The following is a 21,369-nucleotide window of genomic DNA, read 5'->3' on the forward strand; positions in this document are numbered from 1 at the left end:
GCACCTTTTATGTCTGAAACAGTTACCTGCAATAAGCATTTCATCACTGTCTGCTACAGACTGCTAGCTGGTTTTAAGTGCATCTGTGACTGAAAAGCAATTGGGAAGCAGATCATAACACAACATACTGACAGAAGCTAGTCCTTAAACAATCATGTAGATTCCATAACCAATCACATTACTTTCAATAACATGTAGTGATCTTACTAGTCATAACCTAAGCCCCAAACCCTTACTTTGAGGTGCAATTATGTGGATGTTGAAGGGAAAGCCTGGGCTCTGCAGGTCAGTAGACAAAGACTACAGAAATGAGAGTCCTGGTGACAATACATAGAACTCTGCCTCAGAAGCATTACTGAGATGAACACAGAACATGAATAGTTCAAATAAACCTCTTGAGCTGCTGGCTTCTGTCACACCACAAAGAGTTTGTCTGGGGCTACGCAACTGAACTAACCCAACTTCTGATCCTGATACTGAGAGGTCATCCCTGGCCTGATCCAGTATCACAGGATTAAACCAGGACACCGGTGAGGCTGCCATCTCCCTTCTCAAGTCTATGATGTACATTCAAACAGCATAAACATAATTTGTGAATGGTAGAGCCATTTGTCCCTGATATAGGACAACAGCCCAAATGACACTGAAAATGCAGAGAATCCAAAGCACTAGGAAGTAAAACAACACAGGGACTTTCAAGTGTTAAAACAGGAACATGCCCTTTTAACTCATTTACAGAGAAACAACACTGACTCTCTTTTCCTCCTTCCCTCTCCACCCCTAAAAAATTCATTTCCAAAAAAACTCAAAACCCAACAAAAAAGAAAAACAAAAAATGCTTGAGTGTCTTGGAATCCAATAATCCCATTGGGAAAGAAATATTAATGCGATTGGTACACTATTGAAAAAGAGTTACACCAGTCATTCAATCACAAAAACAGCAGCCAAAAAAAGTTTGCTGTAAAAGGAAAAAACCCTCTGTAATGGAAAAATGATTAGGTAAAAAAAAAAAATTAAAATTAAAATCAAAACCAACCATCCAGCCAAACCTCTCTTCCCCCCAAAATCACCACACCCAACAAATTGAGAACCTGACACACTCCAGTAATAAAACATGAAACAAAGTCAGGTAGAATTTCTTAAGAAAAGACAAAAGGTGCCACGTGAAAAGAGAAAAACTGAAGGAAAAAAAATCTGATTTAAGAGGAAGTACATGACATATGCTCCTAGATTCTTGGGGTATATCTGAGCACAGTGAGTTTTATATTAATAAATAGATTTGAAAAAAAAAGCTGCATTACTAAAGGTTTGGTTAAGGTGGCAGTTCTTACTGATAAGAAAAGAAGACAAAACTAATTACTTGACATCCTGATACAGTAAACACTACAAGACACAAAAAATATTAAAGCTTCTGTAGTACATGTTACCTGAAGAGGAATGTATCATTAAAAAACTATCTAAATGGAGTAAGAGTAATACTGTTCAATACATACATGAACACCTGAGACAGCCTTTAAGTTCAAATTTGCTGGAAATTTTTAGGAAGCACTTTAGAATCAGAATTCCAAAACAAATGCATTCTCTTTTTTCAATTTGCAAGTTGAACTTTTCTGTGGACATAAACTGCATGTTTGATGCATAAAATGCATTTGCAACAATAAACTTTCTGCTGTTTACACTTCAGAAGTCTCTTGGATAATATGAAAAGACAAAATTAATTGCTCAAGTCTGATGTTTCAAAGAATACCTTTCAGTTTTCCTCTTTAAAAAGGAGCTGACATCCCACCATGAAAAGCACTGCTACTTGCCACCCACAATGGTCACCCCAAATGTCCCCAGTACGTAGAAAACTACTTCCCGAGAGTTTCAAAACACAATGGACATTGTTCTTTTTATTACTGCAATAGAATAAACTTTCTTACCAAATACTCTGGCTACAAATCCTAATGGAAACTGAGATGCGAACAGTGTAAGAAACCATGGTGCAGCATAAAGACTGGGACTGATTTCATTTTCTTCAAGATGATTATACAGGTCTCTGTGATAATCATGTAGAAGCCTTGAAAGCTGATACATCTGAATCTACAGTGCATGAGGGGATTGGGGGAGGAGGGAAATAAAGAAAGAAAAGTTCAGCTTTACTCAGTTTTCCAAATCATTCACATTTCATTTGAGGGAAATTACCTCCAGTACACATAGCACTGTAAAATGAAGCTTAATTGTCACCTGGGGCTTTGAGTGATATCTACTCACAGACAAACAACCTGCCTCTAATGAATTAAAACTAACACAGCATCCAATAACAAAGAACAGTTTGAACCTAATTATTAATGCAGTATCATTTCAGATTCACAGGCTTAATGTAACCAAAGAATATATTGTTCTAACTTTATCAACAAACCAGAACTTTCAGTCTTGCAGCAATGAAAGTAAAGGCACCTCTTCCAAGATGTCAAAACTCTCCATTACAGAGTTGAAATATTTATGAGTAAATTTCCATATTGCAGCTTTCGGACTTTGAATTTTTGCCATATTTTTGCTGCATTTAAAACTCCTGTGCTACTTCGGACATCACTTCAGACAGCTTTTGTACCCACAGAATACATTATGTACAGAGGTGTCCAACATACATGCTTCCCAGCACATCTTCCAATAGTCCTGAGGAATTTAAGATACTGATGCAAAAAGTCTTGCTATACAACCCATAAAAGGTTGCAAGGCAAAACGATTAAAAGGTGCTATTCATTGCTAAAAATACAACCCTGTGGCAAACTATTTCCTTGCAATTTTGATAGTTTATATGACATGGTAAGTCACAGCACAGAGCAGTGCTTCTTTCAGAAAGCAAAAGATGAGAAGCAGACATTGATTAGTTGTCAGGTCCATTTTTGTTGTCAGCAGTGCTTTTGCTTAAGGTGAATCCATTCCTTAATAAGAAATGACTCATCTGGCTACTTTCCTACTTCTAGAGTTCATGATTCTTCTCTAACAAAAGCTGATTGCACTAACTACCTGGTTAGTCAGCAGTGCCCACAGGCAGAGAGATCACTTCTCATATAGGCAAATCAGCTAAATTTGTGCATGCATTTGAGTCCTTGCTTTAATTGCCAAAGATACCAATTAAGTACAGTTTGTACAGTATCAATACAAAACACATTTACATGTGAAGTTAGAATTGTACCACTAACCGAGTTAGTTCACTATGAACTAAGGATCTAGGTTACTACTTTTTCCAGACAACAATTAAAAAATTTAAGTCAAATAAGTTTTCATTATCCTAAAGAACCATACAACATTTTTCTTCTACAGGACTGAAGCTAATTCTGCCTATAAGCTTACTTGTGTTTCAATACTGGAAATGCAAATGTTCTACTCCTGTTAGAAAACAAACCAAATTTAGTAAGATGCTCTAAGTCTTGTCTAGTTTGTCTTGAGCAGACAAAACTCTACTTTTGTGTATTACAGAAGACTGGCCTAGAAGCAAACTGTGGGGAAAGTAAGGTCATTTAATTTAAAGGGCAAACGGTACTACAAGTGGAAAACTTTCTGAAATTTAAAAGTGTTCTTACTAAAAGCTTCTGGCAATGAAAAAGTCATACTAATTTAAACCAAAATGTGAAATCCTGGACATATGAATGCTCTCAAATCATCAGATGTAATTGGAAGTCTACAAATGCAGTATAACACACAAACACTAAGAGAGCATCATCTAGGGGAAAACCCACAAACATGTATTTATCACACTTTGACCCCCACAGGTTTAAAACACATTTGTGGGGTGGAATGGAACATGGAGGAGGTAAAATGATGCTACTTATGGCTGTTCACCCTTAATTCATTGACAAAAAACTTGTTACAGCATACTTACATCCACAGAAAAACACTCCTCTATAGTTTTTAGAATAAGCACATACAATTTCTTTAATTACAATCTATTCCATTGCTCTGGACATTTGTCAAATAAGCACCTGAAGTGACTGGTCATGAAAAGTGGATTCAAACTCTCCTTTAAGTTCCTACTTAATTTTAAGCGTTTGCTAAGCAGGTAACATGAAAAACACCAGAAGACTTTTGTATCTGCCTCTTAGTTTTCTCCACTGTGGACTACAAGCTTTAACTCAGCAGTGGTATACCCCTTTATAATATTAGGGGTTTATAGCATATAAGTTATTCTAGTCAGTGGATAGTCGCATGTCAAGGTGAAAGATTTCTCAAACCTTAAACCTGGAGTTTATATAGATCTGAAAGATTTTCTGTCTCCTTCCTAAACAGTCTTGAATAGCTAGCTGTTAAATAATATTGCAAAGCACGCATCATTGCTTAGGAAAATTAAATGATTAAAAATTCTTCTGTTTTCTCTCTGTATTGAGGGGTGGTGGACTAGAGAACAATGAGAGAAAAAGATGAAACTATGAGTCAAGGCAGAGCTGCCCAAAGTACAAATGCCTGCGGAGTACACTGACTGGCCACTGTGTGTCACTATTGACTTGACTTGGGGCTACAAGAGAAAAATCTACATCCAAGTGCTCAAGGACTGATAAATAAAAAAAAAATAAAAAAATCTAATTAATTTCTAAACTCCATCCATACAGATGCAAGCATATCGGGTTTGGGTTTTTTTTGGCATAAGGATGAGAGAGAAGTAAGGAAAATGAAAGGAAGAGCAAATTAGCAGAGAAAGCAGAATTTCCAAAGAGGAGATGATGGGGATGTGTGACAGTAAAAGTCTACAAGTTCTGAACTTCTCTGTTTTCAAACTGAGAGGCAGAGAGGGGGGTCGACAATAGAATACACATGCACTTCACAACATCCCAAACAGCATAAGAACTTCATAAGGCCCTGGAGAACAAAAGCAACCCCTTAGAGCTCAAAAGTAATTTAAAACTCTAGTTTGCTCTGGAAGGACTGACTTACCTGTAGTGACATCATGTCTGGCCTGTACTGTTTACGGAATCCAAGGTCATACATGAGGAATTTCAGCATTTCAAAGGCCTGTTCTTCACTCATATGTAGAAGCAGCACTCCAGCTACAAAGCTTATACCTTGACAATAACCCACTTCTTTGTCCAGCAAAGAGTATGCTTTCAGGAGATTAAAGAGTGATAGCTGTCCTGCTCCCAGGTGGGCAGAAAAGTAAGGATGTGTAGGGAATGTGCGTCCTGATGCAAAAAAGAGAAGAGTTGTTGATATTCAATTCTTTTGAAAAAAAACCCAATCCAATTCATCTGACAACCAGCACTTCTCTTCCCACAGATCATTTCTCTTTGTTTTTCATATGCAGGTTCCCTTTAGTCAGGCCAGTCTGTATTTTGTCACTGATTTTAAACTTTATCCATTGAGCTCATTTACTATTGTCCTCTGCATAGAACTTGCAGAAGTGACTGAGTTCTCTTTTCAAACAGATGTAGAAGAGCATAAATACAAATGGCATAAACTCAGAAATCATCTGCTTAGAGGACACTAAGTGGCATACACAGAATGTATCCTGTGGTGATGCTCATATAGCATCTATCTCCAGCAACATCTGTTAAAACTGGTGTGTTTTCACTCAAAGACCCACAGAACAAGTCAGAAAAAACAGACATACCTAGATCTACAAGGATGGCGTGCTGTTGAGCGGTCAGTTGCTTCAGAAGTTCTTTGTAAGAGATGTCAGGAGGCTGTTGCTTGTTTGGCAGCCTGTGCCTGACTCGATGTTGCACTGCCAAAAACTGCCATATTTCTCCCCGACGACTTTTTGGTACACCTGCAGGTAAGTCAAAAAACAAGAGGCCCAAGCGAGGGGTATTTTTAGTGCTACAACACAAGAATTTGCTTTGTCATAATCTTGGCTGAACCACTCTGGTAGCAATTTAAACTTCCCTTCTGTACCATAGCCAGATTATACTGGATTATTTTTCAGCATCTGTAACACAGATATAAGACTCCATAGAAGAGGAAAAAGCAGTATAGTCAGACCCAACATCTGCATTATACTAACAAGGCCCTTAGGATACCCTCTTGGCCTATGGCTAGTCCACAGGAAGATCTACTTCAAGCCAAAATCCCCAGCCTTTCACTCCAGAAAATGGAATACTAAATAACCATATTCCAGATCTATAACATGTGGTCGTTCTGACTCTCCAAAGCTTGGCTGTGATTCCCCTAGGTTTTGGGCACAGTCCACAAGGAGACATTATGGTCCAGCCTTCTGGGTAAGTAAGTAAAATTAGAGCATCTGAAATTCAGAGTCCATTGGATCCACTGATCAGAAACCAGAAGGTTACAGTGTTAGCCACAGAGTCTCCAAGTTCAATCCTGAATGTAGCAATACGTGGGAATAAGAAGCTACTTCCAGGAGTATGACTATACATGCTTCTACACTGCTGACATTGTAAGCTGCAAACACCGTGGAACTAATTTTCTGTTTGGTAGCAGAAAGTGCACCTGTGAAGGCAATTTTTTGCTACTGTAAAACGTGTATTGATGGCAGATTTCTTCTGGTATCAAAGGGAACAAAAAAATACAATCTTCAGACTTCATAGCTAAAAGCCCTCCTACATAAATACCTTCTTTTAAAGTGGAATGAATATCTTCCATGTCACATCGGATTTTGGCTCTGCAGTTTAGTAACTTCTTATCCCAAACATTTATGGCATCTTTCTGACATGTACCAACTTCATCATAGTCCAGTTTTACTTTTCTTGATTGAAGCTCATCTCTGCTTGCTAGAGCACAGAACACAAAGGAAGAGCACATGGAAAATCAGAATATCAGAAAATTACAAGATACAACAAATACACAAACCCCATTCAATTTAGATATAGCTCTTCGATAATCTGACTAGGGATAAATACTCCTTCTACAATTCATTAGTTTATAGCTCAGATGGGGCCAGCGTTTTGTCATAAGATCCTGCAGGTAACAGTTTAACTTCTGTTATTGGGTCATGAACACGAGTAATTCATGGAGCAAACAAAAACCACTTTTTTAGGCTTGGGGCAGGAAGAAAAACCCACTCAACGCAACTTCACAACACCTGCTGCTTCTTTCAACAGCAAAAACACCTTTGATCATTTTACTCTTATTTATATTAAACATTACAACTGTTTTAGTATGGAAAGTCCCAAACATAGGAACGTATTAGAGGTTTAGGCAAGCAAGCTAGGCAAATCTTCTGAATGAAGTCAGTCACACTGGTTCCAGTTCTTACGTGCCCCTTAAGAGAGTGATAAGAGCTCTTGGCAGCACTAACTGGCATCATCAGGGTGACTAGAGCAAACAGAATGAACCAATGTAAACCATATCCAGAAAGGTACATTTGTGCTGAAGCACAGAACTCCTGTTGCTATAAACATAAAGGGTTTACTGCATAGGACTACCTGTGGTGCAAAAAATTTATTCCAGAGGACTCACTATTTCTGAAATAAAGTGGCATTGTTACTTTGGTATTTCATGGAGGAAGAGCGTTCATTTCCATTACTGAGAAATTAAGTGTGGGTATTTTATCATACATGATACCTGTGCAGGAAAGCACTCCAATTCCTCTTACTACTGGTGTAAAAAACTGCAATCTAGACTTGAATGTGTCTTAATTTAGAGAGGTATATTTAATCGTCATTGGACTGAATTGTACATTCCACAACATGACCTCAGAAAGCTGCAGTCCAGTTTATCCCAAATTTGCCTTGATCTGTGTGCAGTACTTGCCCCTTGCAGGAGCCTCCTTCCTCTTACAAATGTACGGCCTTTCCCCATCATCACCTCTAGGTAAAAGCAAACTCTTGCTCAACCTGCAAAACAAGAAAATCTGTTCCTTTGCCTACTGATCTCACTTGAAATAGAGTCAATATTGGATGAATCCACAGAATCATTGCCTAGCCCTCTTCAAAAATGACAAATTATTTCCAGAAGCTTTATGTTACACCTCTGAGAACTTACCTGTTCAAGAATACAGGAGGCCTTGTAGAAGCAAGCATTATACAAGGTGTGGTACACTGCCATAAAAATGGGAATGTGATCTTACCACAGGATTTTGCAGTTCAGTTGGGGTGATTTTAAATGCAAGTCTATTGTTGTACCATTTCACCCAAGAATGCTCACTCTTGTAAGCAGTATGCAACAGATTCAAGCAGTAACATATTTCAGTGTGACAATGAACTCCAAGATTAACTATGCAGTTAACCCTAGTGAAAGTCAGCAAGCTTGACTATTGATCATACTTGTTCTACCTACTATTCCACCCTTGGTTGCTTTCAACCATCCCTGTTAACATTCTTCCTAATCATTGCTAGGTGGCCTAGCATTTTTTGCAGCTCTTATATTTCTAGGTGATCTACAGGAAGAAGCAGCTTCTAGATTCTTAGGGAAAAAAAAAAAGCAAGTTTGTGCAATTGACAGAACTTACCTTCTGTAAAACAAAGAGCTAATAGTATTCGAGTCTCCTCGACAGCAAAAGGAATAGGAAAAGAGGTTCTATTAATATTTCGTAAATTAAAGTCAATAAAAGATTAACAGAAAACCACTAGAAACAATTCCATAGCAATTTTGGTCTTAAGTCAATCGTATAGAGGTAATAAATTCACAGCTAGGAACCTGGCTTCAAGTAAAGAAATTTCTGCATTTCTGTTACTACATCTCCCTTTCCTGAGATCTGCATTTAATTATAGGCTAGGATGCCAAGAACTACCCAAACCAACACTTGTTTGGAATGTATCAGTTCTGTGCATGTCCTGTCCATAAAATGGCCCATGTTCTAACAGCTCACAGGAAGGAAACCTACAGCTAGGAGTTCAGACAGTTTACTTTTCATCCTTTGAAAATAAGATGTTGAATTTTAGCTGGCCAGAGCACCAGTTTCACCAGCAGTATTTATGAACCTGAATACAAGAATGAGACAAGCTCCTTGGAGCACAAATCAGGAATGGGGGCTGGCAAATGAGCACCAGTTTGGAGGCCCTACTGCCGACACTCCTGTTTTCACCACAAACGATCAGGTAGGAAGAACTTGCTTTCTACACATTCATTACAGAATGAAAATAACTTGTCACTGAGTCTTAAGGAACTGGATTGATTCAACGGTTTTCAGTATCCCTGCACAGGGCAAGTATGGCAGAGAGTTTGTCCCTCAGCAGCTCAAAATAACAGAGGGAATAACATGAAATCAGTAACTACAGCAGATGTCCAGCTTCCTCACCCCACAACAGACTGTTAAAACGGTTTATGAAATGAAGATTTTGGCTGAAGTTAAAACAGACTTCTCTCTAATGTTCCCTCTGAACCTAGGAGTTTCCACAGAAGTGTGTGTCAACTGGGAGACAAACTGTATGGAGAAACTGCACAGAGAAATACACTACACGTGTGGGAAATACATTCAAGGATGCACTCTTATTGGGACATGGAAAGACTTCTGTCCTATTTTTTTTCCTCTCCTTGCCTTCTCAGTAAGCAAGACTAAACAAGGAAAAAGAGTTAACTGACCTTAAAAAGATTATTGTTTTGTCAGAAGAATCATATTACCATATAATAACGTTATATAGCTGTGAGGGACTGAAAAAAGTTATTAAAAAGTTATTACTGGCTTGAAACAACTCGGGGGGGGGGAAGAGGGTTGATTGGGTTCTGCCAAGGGGGAATGGTGCTTTGCCCCCCCATAACCTGCCTTCTTGAGAGCCACTGGTGCAGCTGTCAGTCACTGGCACACCAAGAGCACTGCCCCATCCCCACCACCACCCTGTCCCTTTAGTCCAGCCCAGAATGGCTATTAGCCACTGGCACACCTGAAACCCTACACCACACCGCCTGAAGCCCCTAACCCAGCCCCTTACGGCTGACAGAGCTCTTGTGTGCCTCTCTCTCTCTCTCTCACTTCTTCCTCTTCTCCTAATTCCTTTCCTTGATATTTGGGTAATTTAACCCTAGATAGGTTGGAATTTGCTAAGTCAAGCTTTGTGAAATGCCATATGTTGATTGAATGCTTGTTTTAAACTTTTGCCAAGTTAGCTTATTTTCCAAAGTTTGCCAGTAAAAGTGTGTTATTTTGACCCCCTGAGAAGAGTCATAGTGTTTCTCTTGTGGGTGGTCTTGAGGTCTAAAAGAACTGAAGGCCCCTTTTAATAAATACCTCGTGGGGGTTTTGGGAGCCTTGTATCTTTTTTAACGTAAAACCCCTCGAATGAGCTCATGAACCAAGACTGGGATGTTACAACAGCATATAGAAAAAGATGAGGGCAGCAATTCCAGAGAGGACACTTGAAATTTTCAACTTGCACTGAAAGCTTGTTACGTCTATTATACTGAAGAACTTCTATATGCTAGGACAGACATTGCACCTTATCTTTTATTTGTGTGAGTCTTGATCAGTCATAATAAAATATCTTAACTGTTGCTCAGGTAGCTGACGATCAGAATGGTTAACTTCAGATCCCTCGCTAACAGCACTCAATTTCCAGTCTACAAGTGCTCATGTTCCAAAAAACAGAACTTTCTGACATACCTCAAGAGCCAGTTGCTCAAAAATCGTATTTGGATTCAAGTATTAATAAATTACCACTGTGATATGGTTAATGAAGGACAAAAAGCCTGGAGAGAAATACCATGAGCTGCAAAGGACTGAAACGAGATAGAGAGGGTAAGGTTTACTATACCTAAGAGTTCACAGAGCACCTGTTCTCACTCCACATTAGAACTCCTACACTTAGATAGATAGAACACAGACTGCAGCAACTTTTGCCTAAAATGCATTAAAAAAGGAAAAGTTATTACTTTCTTCTGTAACTAAGGTGACTCACTTAAAGTGAGGCAGATAGAGAACCTGGTAGAGTGTGAGATAGGACTAGGCGAACACATTTTTTTTCTAGCACCGTTAACCAAAAAGTTACAGAACCACATCTCTGAGGTGCCCAGCACCAGAACAGTTTTCATTTTAAGGCAGCAGAATCTGCAACAGCTTTTAGGGGTATTTTCTAAATAGCTAACCTTCCAGCTTCTGGTTTTCTTTTTCCATTCGAAGTAACAGAATTTGTTGATGGATAGCTTTTCTCCACAGACTTTGTAGTTCTTCTGAGTTTTTCCTCTCTCCAGTTTTATCTGGACCATCCTCATTTTGCAATACTAGAACAAGAGGGTCCTCCTCCAGGGGTGGAGCAAGAGGGGATAAGGGTAACAATTCACTTCCGTCATGACCATCTGCAAAGAATCATAAAGCTATTAGAGGAAAATCAGATTGTTTGACATATCATGAAAAACTATGTCACAACAGAACAAAAATAGCTATCTTCCACATTCAGCAGAGACGTGCTTATTCCAAAGACAGAGAAAATGGAAGTTCAACAGTAGAGAATTATTTTTAAATACAGAGTTTTGTTTACATTAAAATTATATTTAAATTAAATGCAGCTAAATAAGAGGTCACCCAGTATTTCAACTCTTTCCCTTGCTAGCTCTTTCCAGAGTTACAATGAGGCATTTATCCATGAAGTCTCCTTTACAGCTGAGCTTGTTTACTGCTGTGATTTACCATAGGCTCTATATTAAAAGCAACTTTTTTCATCTGCTAAGCTGTACTACGGGCAGTGATGTAGCACTTTATGGTCACTAAATACAGAGTCTGTCGTTTACCTACGGTTTTGAATTCCGCCAAATGGGACTTTATCAATATAGCACAATTTTAGATATGTCAGAGGTTTCTACCTTAAATGACTTAAAGCTGTAAGAATTATTAACACACTCAACAGGTGCTTTGTGCACTACAAGGACAAGGCAGAAAATTTACCATTTTCTGCAAACACTCCTATTATGTACACAGGCTAGGGTAAAAATTTCCTAACTCTTAAAGAGGGTATCTTTGTCAGCATGAGGCTACCACTGTGGAGGTTGCCTCCAGGTTTGCAATTCATTTTATTTTGATGACAGAATCCTCTGTTCAAAGCAACATAGACCTAAGTAGTCTAAAGCCAATTGAGCACAACTGATCTCTAGCAAGGTTCCAGCATTAATATTGTATCAAGCTGACTCCCTTCTCCCTTTTGTATTTGCACATGTTGCGGTTCACTATAGTATTAAATAACAACTGCTTGTTTATTTTCTTTAAAAGCACACACAGACCTGGATGCTGCATCTTGGAAGGAGATTTATTCATAGGTGAAGCTACCTGCAGGAATATTCTCCGCCGCCAGGAGATGCGGCGAGGTGTGAGCGTGGCCCCCACAGCATTTAGAGACTCACTGCTGCAGAAAGTTGATGTTCTTTTCTTTCCCTCCCCATCACTGAAGGAAAGAAAAAGCATATGGGGTGTTTAAAGTCAGACATCTTTGGAGGGGAAAAAAAAATAAATCTTTATTAAGTCTGTCTAATGTACAACCAAACCTGCAGGAGCCTTTGCTGGGAAGCTTAAGAAGGGTAAAGCATGCTGTGTGTGAGCTTCACCTTGAATACAGAAGTGCCCAATTGTTTTCTTGTAACACACTGATGTGAAGTTGGCACTATATACCACCAGGAAGCATTCACACAAGGCTCAGCTGGAAGCTCAGAATAAAAGCTAAACTTTTGGAGCAGCTAAGAGAGAAACACAGTAATACTTAGCCTCTAAAACAGACAGCAATGGGTTTTATTTTGCCATACATTAGTCTTATGGGAGCAAACTGATGTAACACTAGATGTTGCTCTAGTGGAGCACAACACTCCATTTAGTGCCATTTTAAATGTCATGATGAGCTCACAGGTGAATATTTTATTGGAGACAACGTTCTGTCTTCTCATATAGTCTCTTTCTTACGCTTCAAGAAGTGGATGCTTCACTTGCATAAATGACGCCAAATGTCTTCATGTTTCATCAACATCTCCAGCTGAAGGAACAGAGCCTCTGCAAACAGAGGGCACACTCAGCTCCTATCACAATGACCTGAAAGGGGCTGATCTCCCCAGTTACCATGTAAAAATATATTTACACAGTAATTTTAACAGTAGCTTATGTTGCTGGAAGAAGCAAGGAGAGGATACAGGAAAGCTTTGCTGGGAGGTTATTCTAAGAGGACACACCAAGCATACCTTTCTACTGACTTCTGCCAGAAGAAAAGACCTTCAGCTTTCATAAGTACTTGAGCCACTTTCAGAAATATTTCAGCGTTTTGCATTTCTGGTAGTAAAGTAGGTGCACAAATCTCATATAGCAATGGGTACACTGATTATCTGCCACAAATCCTTCCATGTAATGTCAACAGCATGAGACACAACTACAGGCTTTTAGGAAGAGAGCATCAAACCTGGAGAGCTATGTCCACAGCTTCACTTTCTTCACAGGGAAAACTGCTATATCAACACAGTAGCTACACTTAAACTCCATCCTGCGATGAATTTCCATACTACAGTGCAAAAATCCTAAAAAGTTAGATGAAAGGAAAGCCCAGCATGTTCACTATGTTTTTAGTGGTAAGGCAGTTGCAGGTGATTGCAGTTTGTCAGCTGCAGTCTGTCCCCCACATCTGGCTTGCACAAAAGGAGACATCTGCAAGGGAGGACTGTGAAGTTTCAGCTACACCATCTCAATCAGCACTTCATATCTAATACTCTGTGCTAAATGAATGTGCTGAATTCACCAAGTTAGAACCAGCCTTTTTGGTGACCAAAGCCGTCATTATGTTAATGATCTACAATAGCTCCCTGACATTCGTAAGTCTCCGTGAGCAAAGTGGACTCACCATCATACCAAGGTATCAGACCCTGCTTCCATACCCTGGCAGAGAAATAACCATGTCTTCAAATTCAGCTACCCAGCAGTAGGCACCACCCTTGCCCTCCTCTAAGAACAGCACTACAGGCTGGAAGCCCTGAATATCAGATAGTCTGCATTATTCTCTACTCCTGATTTAGTTTCCATTGCGTCTCAGTTCCCTATGCATCATACTATTAGTAGGTGGTCTCAGTAGATCCTCATGTTGCATTAACCAAGACAGCAACTGTGACAATCTTCTTTGTCTAACTCTGTAAGAGTCTTTAGTGATGGGCTAACCACTGCTTGTGGTAACTAAACATAGACTACAACACTAATTCTGAATCTACAGGTAGTGTTTTCCAAAGGTATTTCAGTCCAACAACTCTTGGAAATGAGATATTGAATTTGGATATATAATCATTCTAATGGATATATAATCTGTTCTGTAAATATCTGTAATGGAACTACTTCTCACTATTTCAAGTCTTACATATCTTATGTTAGAACACAAAAACTGAGTCATTCCAGGGCTTACTAAATAGAAGCCACACAACAAGGGAATGAAAACTTTCTTTCTACTGCTGTGTACAAAAATCTATGTTCAGCTACTATGCCTCTAAACGTGCAGACAGTCCTATTTTGAGTCGGAAGGAATTCAAAAGGATCACCAGGTCCAACTCTCAAGTGAATGGCACGTATGGGGATTGAACCTGGAACCCTGGTGCACCATGCTCTGACCAACTAAGCTAATCTCAGGGTTAGTGTTCAATTTACAGTAGTAAAATTAGCAGGAAAGTAAAAATAAGAAGATGGCTATTATAGGATAAGAAACTAAGCTGTTTACACCATTTGAGTCATGGAGTTGACATTGGGATGAACTAATTACATATGCTACCTCATGAAGTATGCAAATCATACAGTTCTGAGGACCTGTACTTCTGTTGTTAAAACCTCCCTTCCAAAAATCCCCTGGTATTTTAAGTGACTAACATTAATCACCTCCTCTTTCAAAGAGCTGTCTGATGAGTGATTAGAGGAAACCTTTCGAAAGTCTCAGGAACACACTTTACCATATTCACCCAGGAAAACACCAAGATTTAGGAAAAGGAGGCTAGAAAGGGAGCAAATAAAGTTTTCTTATTTTAAGAAAAACAAGTCCTAGCTTAGTATCAGATCTGAAGGTGTGAAACAGTATCCTATAGAGTAAAAGTATGAAGAAGTCAGAGTCAAATGGTAGTGTCTCCTATCCTAATGAAAAGGTTCAGGAGACTGGTGTAAAAGACAGTTTTCTAAACAGGGTGGGGGTAACAAAAAAAGTGTATGTGACCATTAGATATCAGCTCCCTACAAAATGATGAGGTTTATTAACGTGAGTGGAGAGACTAAGAGCCAAAGCAACTCCAAAACTTCTTAAATTGAGTTCAGTCATTGCTACTGAGAAGCAGAGAAGAGCTTTCACTACCTACCAACTTGGGGAAAAAGACTTTCACAACTTTCCTGTCAGGGCACCAATACTGAACCTCACTCACAGGAAAAAATTCTTAAGAATTCTTAAGAAAAGACCCTGTTCTGACAACACCACAGGTGAAACATCGACATGGGAAACATGTTGCATGGTCACCTAGCAGAAGTCGTCCAATCACTAATTCCAGTTTTTAACAATGTTTTTGACTTTTAAAAAAAACGTTTCTATGTCAAACTAAAGAAATTTATAACTCTCTGAGACTATCAATTATAGACCCTAGGCACTGGGGCAAGGCAGAGGATGAGTACTTCCTGGGTTATACAGTAACATAGCCACCAAGAAGAAAAAAAACCATAACTACTTTCTACAAGTTCTTGTTTGGTAAAACAGACATACGAAAGAGTCAAATACTTCAACAGAGAAATTCCACAAAATGGAGGATTTCCATTTGTTTGGGGTTTAACTTAACTGTTTCTGTTTTAACCACTTAACATACCTCCCATGCAGCTCTGGAAAAATAAAACAGTGTAATACTCTATATTTAAGACAAACGCATCACAACTCAGTTTGGAGAATAATGGTTCTCTGTAAGGCTACTAAGTCTCTGCTTCTGAATTAATCCAGAAACCAAAATGCATTTATCAGCTTATATGCAATAAAAAGTGAAAAGCTAAAAATTCAATGTAATGCCTCAAATATTTCAGTCTCTACTTTTATCCTTAAGCTGTTACAAGCAAAAACCCAAGTAAGTCAAGAGTATAGTGTACTGATTATCTCAGTTTTTTTATCTCAGGTAATTGCAACTCGGTTTCCCTAAAGCATCATCTCATTCACTATTCTATCAGATAATGCATAGTATGAAGATGAGACAACTACTTCAGGGGAAGGAAAAAAAATAAGGAAAGAATAAATCTCAAAAATTTGGTCAGATTACAAACATGTTTACTGTTTGGTTTTAATTATCCAAATATCTTCCCAGAACCGTTCTTTAAAATGCTCCCTAAGACTGATATTCAAAAAACCACAAAGCTACCTCATTTCTTGTGAACTCTTTACATAATATCTACCTGAATTATTTTGCGCTTGAGTCCATGAAAGCCAACTGACTTTTGAACAAATACTGTTGCAGCTCGTGCCAAGATTTGCATTTTTCCCCATTTCACCTTCATTTAAACTTCTCTTCTTGATTGCTATAACTAGCAATTGAATCAATGCAACCTACTTTGCAGTTTGGAAGCTGATGGTACAAAATCCCCCAGATCAAGTACAGAATTCAACTTCCCAGTGCTTAAGCTGCAGAAATCTATATGTAAGACTAATACATTAAGTATTCCTCTCCTCTGGGAGGAAGAAAAACTAGTTTCTATCAGTTTCCACGCCTCTATTGGTTTTCACTCCTGTCATATATTTTTATTCTGAATAATTACTTTCTGCTATTTTGTTTAAAGAATATTCCCAAGTATTTTACTTTGTTCATGACATGTGAAGCAGTTTTAAAAAAAGCAATCCATTCAAATTCAGGCGGTGATAATTCATCTTAAATTATCCTTGCACAATGATGCAATGAATAGAGAGTCTGAGCTAGTCAAATCTACACTTAAGGTTGTTCCATTTTTAAAAGTGCTGCTTTTATTTTTATATTAAACAAACTTTTTTACTTCCGTATTAACCAGATTTTTTTTTAACTCTTATGTGTGCTTCTGCTCAATCCTGAATGCTGCACAACACACTTGTCAAAAATCAAGATTATGTGGAGACCACTTCCACGCCAGACCTGTCTCCAGACAAATGTACTGACAATGCTGTAAAAACATTCTGAAGGCACCTATAAATATTGTGTTGTTGCACAACTTTACTATACTGCTCATTCCTTAAAGTAGAAAACTTATAGGTGTAGGAGGGTTGGAACTAAATGACCTTTAAAGTCCCCTTCCAACTCAAACCATTCTGTGATTCTATAAAAAAACCAAAACCCAAACCCAAAACAACACCATTCCCACTCCCCACCAACCACCATTCTATATGTTTATATTTGTATAGGCCCATCTGACTGCTACAAGTCAAAAATCTTTCCAAACTGAACTCCAAGTGAAACTGTCTCTGCTCCTGCACATCAAAGTTCACCAGGACACCAAGAAAAGCTGTCTGCTTCATCATGTGTAATCTCAAAGTTACATAATACGGAAGTCAGACTATAAAGATTTTTCTCCAGTGTAATAGGACTAGGAAACACTTCATGAATGTGTAGTAAACATGATTATTCTGGAAAACTCACTGAAGTTTTAATTATGGTCCCTAACAGTTAAACTGCTTATAGTCTGCAGACTGTAAAGGACTGGCACATCACGCTCAATTCCAACCTATCATACACTCATTCATACACTCATTCACACAAGAATGCTAAGAATACCTCACATTGAGCCTACTGGGATAGACAATGGTCCTTCTCTGGAAAAAGAGCCAAACGAAAAAATGCACAAGAAAAAATACACTGTAAAAATTAGAACTTCCTCTCATTAATAACCTGATGGCACAACACACATTTGCGAATTTTGGCCACCATCAGTTGGACAGTATATTTAATTTACCATTAGCAAGTTCAAGCAATGGATTACTTCAGTGTTCAGTGACTTATCACATCAGCATTATTAATTTGGTACTTCTTTCTGACTATATTTCTTGTCTTTACTTCACAAACTCAGCTAGATGCTAACAGTTCATTCTTGCTTCTGCAATTTTGTTACCATGACAGTTCAGGCCCAGTTGCTCCCAGCAAGACCTGCAGCTAATGAGAACCCATTTTCTCAAGAAAATGTGTCTTTTCATACAAATTCAAGATGAAATGATATCAGAAATGTGTATACTGTAAAACCTACATAGAAACATAATGGTCTTCTGGGAATGGTTCCTGATTTGAAGATCTCCCCACTTAGAGTTCAAAACTCCATTATAATGAAACACAGTATCTTGACCTGTCCACATAACCAATTTTAAAAAAGAGTAATATCTTAGAACAGTCTGGAATTAGCTGGGATTACAGTTTTCATAAAATAGTCAATCCCTACATTCCCCAAATCTAGAAAGCTAGGTTTGATGGGATCCAGCTGCCGGTACAAACTGACTTGGGCATTGGTTCAGTTTGGATCAAGACTGCTAACTAAAGGGAACACAGAAACAAAGCCGCACTGGAACACAAATTAGAGGCAGTCTATAAGAGACAGGTTATTTTTTTTGCCACTGCTCATATCTTTTCTTCTTCCTCATATCTCTTCAACTGGAAATTATTTGTTAATTCTCCCTAAGCATCTCACAGTTAGTATCACCCAGTTAACTTGGTGTTTCCCCTTCTCATGCACAGGCAACCCACACTAGTACTGTGCACTCTTCACATTGCTCTTTTCTTATTTTAACAAGCCAATGATCACGGCAATGCATGCTGGTTTGCATTCAGCAGAGAAAGCATTAAACTGGTGGGACACTCCTAAAATCCACTGCATTTCACATGACAAACCAATGCAGCAGATTTGCAACACTAGAACAGAAATAGGTGATAGCTACTAGATGTCAGCATAGAAGCCTCTATTTTTAACAGGCTTTTTTATCCAAAAGTCTGTTCACCTATTTGCATCACAGAAGTCTGTTAGAAATGCAGGAGCACAAGGCAGTGGGAGAGATGCTACTGTGCTGCATTTCACTAGGAATCCTTTTGTTAAGCTGGTGGCACTGAAGAACTAGGCAGAAGACAACGCTCTCACCTCTTGGAGAGGTCACTTTCTGAGCGCTGGAGCAACCTTCCTGAGCCCTGGTAAAAGCTTTTCAGGAAAGAAGGGGCAGAGACAGAGGAGGGGAGACCAGGTGACGCAGATTCACTCTCACTGAGAGCGCGCCGAACCCCGACCTTAGGACTGTGCAGGCAACAAGAGAACATAGCAAATGGGTCAGCATAGATTTGGAAACAACAAAACATCCCGATTAAAGATACTGGCCAAGTACTCCATCTTTGTTTCCAAGAAGATAAAATGTACCAAGTGCGCTACAGGGTAGTTTCCCTGGTGATACTCATTTTCTTGTTACAGCTGATTTCTTTTAAGAAACTTTCCAATGACACTGCAGAACAGGGAGACCACCTTATTTCTTTAGCTTTATTTACTTTCAGAGCAAATTCAGAAAAAATAATCTCTTAAACATTCAGAAAATATCCTTAGAAACCTTCTTCCAATAATATTAACAGCCTTGTTTCTTCCCTTCACTTTTCTCTTGCTTTTGTAAATAACACATTAGAAATTAGACATCATTTAAAGGCAGTATTTTTGAATAAATTGTTGTGAAGTGTTTAAATCAAGATAGTCAGCTAAACATTACTTAATAGTAGTAACAAGTGTTGGGGGGACATACAAATTAATTCACTTTCTTTTACTTAACATTTATGACTAATCCTCAATAGGAAAGAATGCAGAATCTCAGTCTAGAACCACCACTACTACAAACTCTTGACTGAAAATCTGATGACGATGTCACTTAATCAGAGACTTCTTAAGAGTTATTACAAAGAAATGTAGTCAGCAAGTCCTTTGGCTGGAACTGTCACAGGGTTTCCTGTTAGCATACAACATGGTGAGTGGGGAAAAAAAAAACAACTGAAGTTTATCTCAGTGAAAAACACATTATTTATGTCTTCAGAAACACAGTGTAACAAAGCTACCTCAAGGTTAGCTTCTTACCCCTCATCCCCTTTCATTCTCTTAAACAGAATAGATTTTTTTCCTTCCTCTACAAGCTGGTACAGCATTCACACTGATACATCAAACAGGTGAGAAATTATTATTTAAACCATTTTTAGAAAAAGCCCACAAAAAGTATAATTGCAGCTAAGCACTGAAACAGACAAGTAGATTGCAGAAAGTGATCCTCCAACAGGAAAAAACTCAGCTCATCTGGGCCTCAATTTTGTAAAGGTTTAGGAGTTTGTACACTCATTTACTGCAGATATCCAGGATAGAGGCAAAGAAAGAAAGTACAGCCAAAGAGACCCACAATGAACTGTGGAGACCTCTTCTGCTGAGTGACGGAACTCCTGAAGGAACAGTGTTCCTCCACATGTTTATAGCTGGATAGTCTCCAAAGGAAGGGGAAAGAAATCATAGAGGAAGCTTCGGAGAAAGGCAAACAGGGAAATCACAAGCCTCAGAGTTCAGTGGAGGTGTTTAATCCTTATGTCCTTATGGAAGACTCCTCACCAGTTTAAATTGGACGTACTCTCTGTGAGCTTTTACGAACACAGTGACAGACACTTGTAGCTTTTTCAACCTGGTACAAAAGCATCAGGCCATGTAAAGCACTGAGGACCTCTTCTCCAAAGAGCATGACTACCCATACTGCCAAAGAGGCTCAGCTCAGAGTTGACAAATAAATAAATAAACAAACAGATTGGTGCCAGCATCCAGCCGAATCATCAATTTGATCTATTGATGCCTCCTCTGAATGACTTTCAGGGAGTTACTGCAAAGTTACTGCAAAGAACCAAATGAGTTACTGCAAAGAACCAAACTACTTGGAGGCAGAGAAGACAGGCTGAAAATATATAAATGGGCAAACCAGCTTTGGAGAAGTGCAGAAACAGAGTCCATAAGGAGTGAGGCTTGCGTACTGCAACGGCAGGGGAGAGCAGGAGCTTGGCACAGCATGCCCTGACTCACCTTGTTATCTCCACGCAGTTCTGCCGCAGCAGCGGGGACCGGACGCTCTGGGATCTCCCGTTCTGGAAGGTTATCCTCCGCTTGGCGCTGGAGGGGGGGTGGCTGAAGGTGTGTGCACGCCTCCTGAACTGGGGGGATTCCGAGTCTTCCTCAGGAAATGTCTGCCAGGCCGAGGACACGGGGGACGCTGGAGGAGTAGCTGGCGGGGAATCGCCCGGTGAAGTGTCCTGAAAGGAAGTGCTGGCGGAGTAAGGCCTGACGCTCTGTGCCCTACGAGAGCTCTCATCTAACCCACGGGCCATGCGCCGCAGCATCAGGGCACCAAAGCCTCTCCCCCTTCTGGGTCATGGCCTATTGTATGCTAATTATCACCCAAACCAGACATCCTTTGATAATTCACTCGAAACCAGCAGCATCCTTCTTAAAAAAAAAAAAAAAAAAAAAGAGAAAGTAGAAAGAGAAATAAAAATGTATATGTAAGGCAAACAATGTATTAATTACACTGGGCATCCTCTCAC

At 39.1% G+C, this 21,369-nt stretch overlaps 1 protein-coding gene across 7 annotated transcripts in view; it reads right to left on the reverse strand.

Annotated features, from left to right (window-relative positions):
- The window catches only part of TBC1D4 (TBC1 domain family member 4), a 101,301-nt gene that overhangs the window by 8,903 nt on the left and 71,029 nt on the right, over positions 1-21,369 (reverse strand). For 4 of the 7 annotated variants that reach the window (XM_039385147.1, XM_027713562.2, XM_039385146.1 and 1 more), the window contains exons 10-17: positions 20,852-21,078; positions 12,085-12,245; positions 10,957-11,166; positions 8,387-8,389; positions 6,549-6,707; positions 5,588-5,746; positions 4,915-5,159; positions 1,923-2,082 (exon numbers count right to left, since the gene is read on the reverse strand). In XM_039385147.1, coding sequence (XP_039241081.1) covers positions 1,923-2,082; positions 4,915-5,159; positions 5,588-5,746; positions 6,549-6,707; positions 8,387-8,389; positions 10,957-11,166; positions 12,085-12,245; positions 20,852-21,078 — 1,324 coding nt within the window. Of the gene's footprint in view, positions 1-1,922; positions 2,083-4,914; positions 5,160-5,587; positions 5,747-6,548; positions 6,708-8,386; positions 8,390-10,956; positions 11,167-12,084; positions 12,246-18,910; positions 19,061-20,851; positions 21,079-21,369 lie in introns of all 7 variants that reach the window. The other 3 variants (XM_027713560.2, XM_027713561.2, XM_027713563.2) reach the window with 3 other exon arrangements.

This window comes from Pipra filicauda, unplaced genomic scaffold, assembly GCF_003945595.2.
Source record: "Pipra filicauda isolate LSUMZ 115617 unplaced genomic scaffold, ASM394559v2 scaffold39_size4671491_pilon, whole genome shotgun sequence".
Classification (NCBI taxonomy): domain Eukaryota; kingdom Metazoa; phylum Chordata; class Aves; order Passeriformes; family Pipridae; genus Pipra; species Pipra filicauda.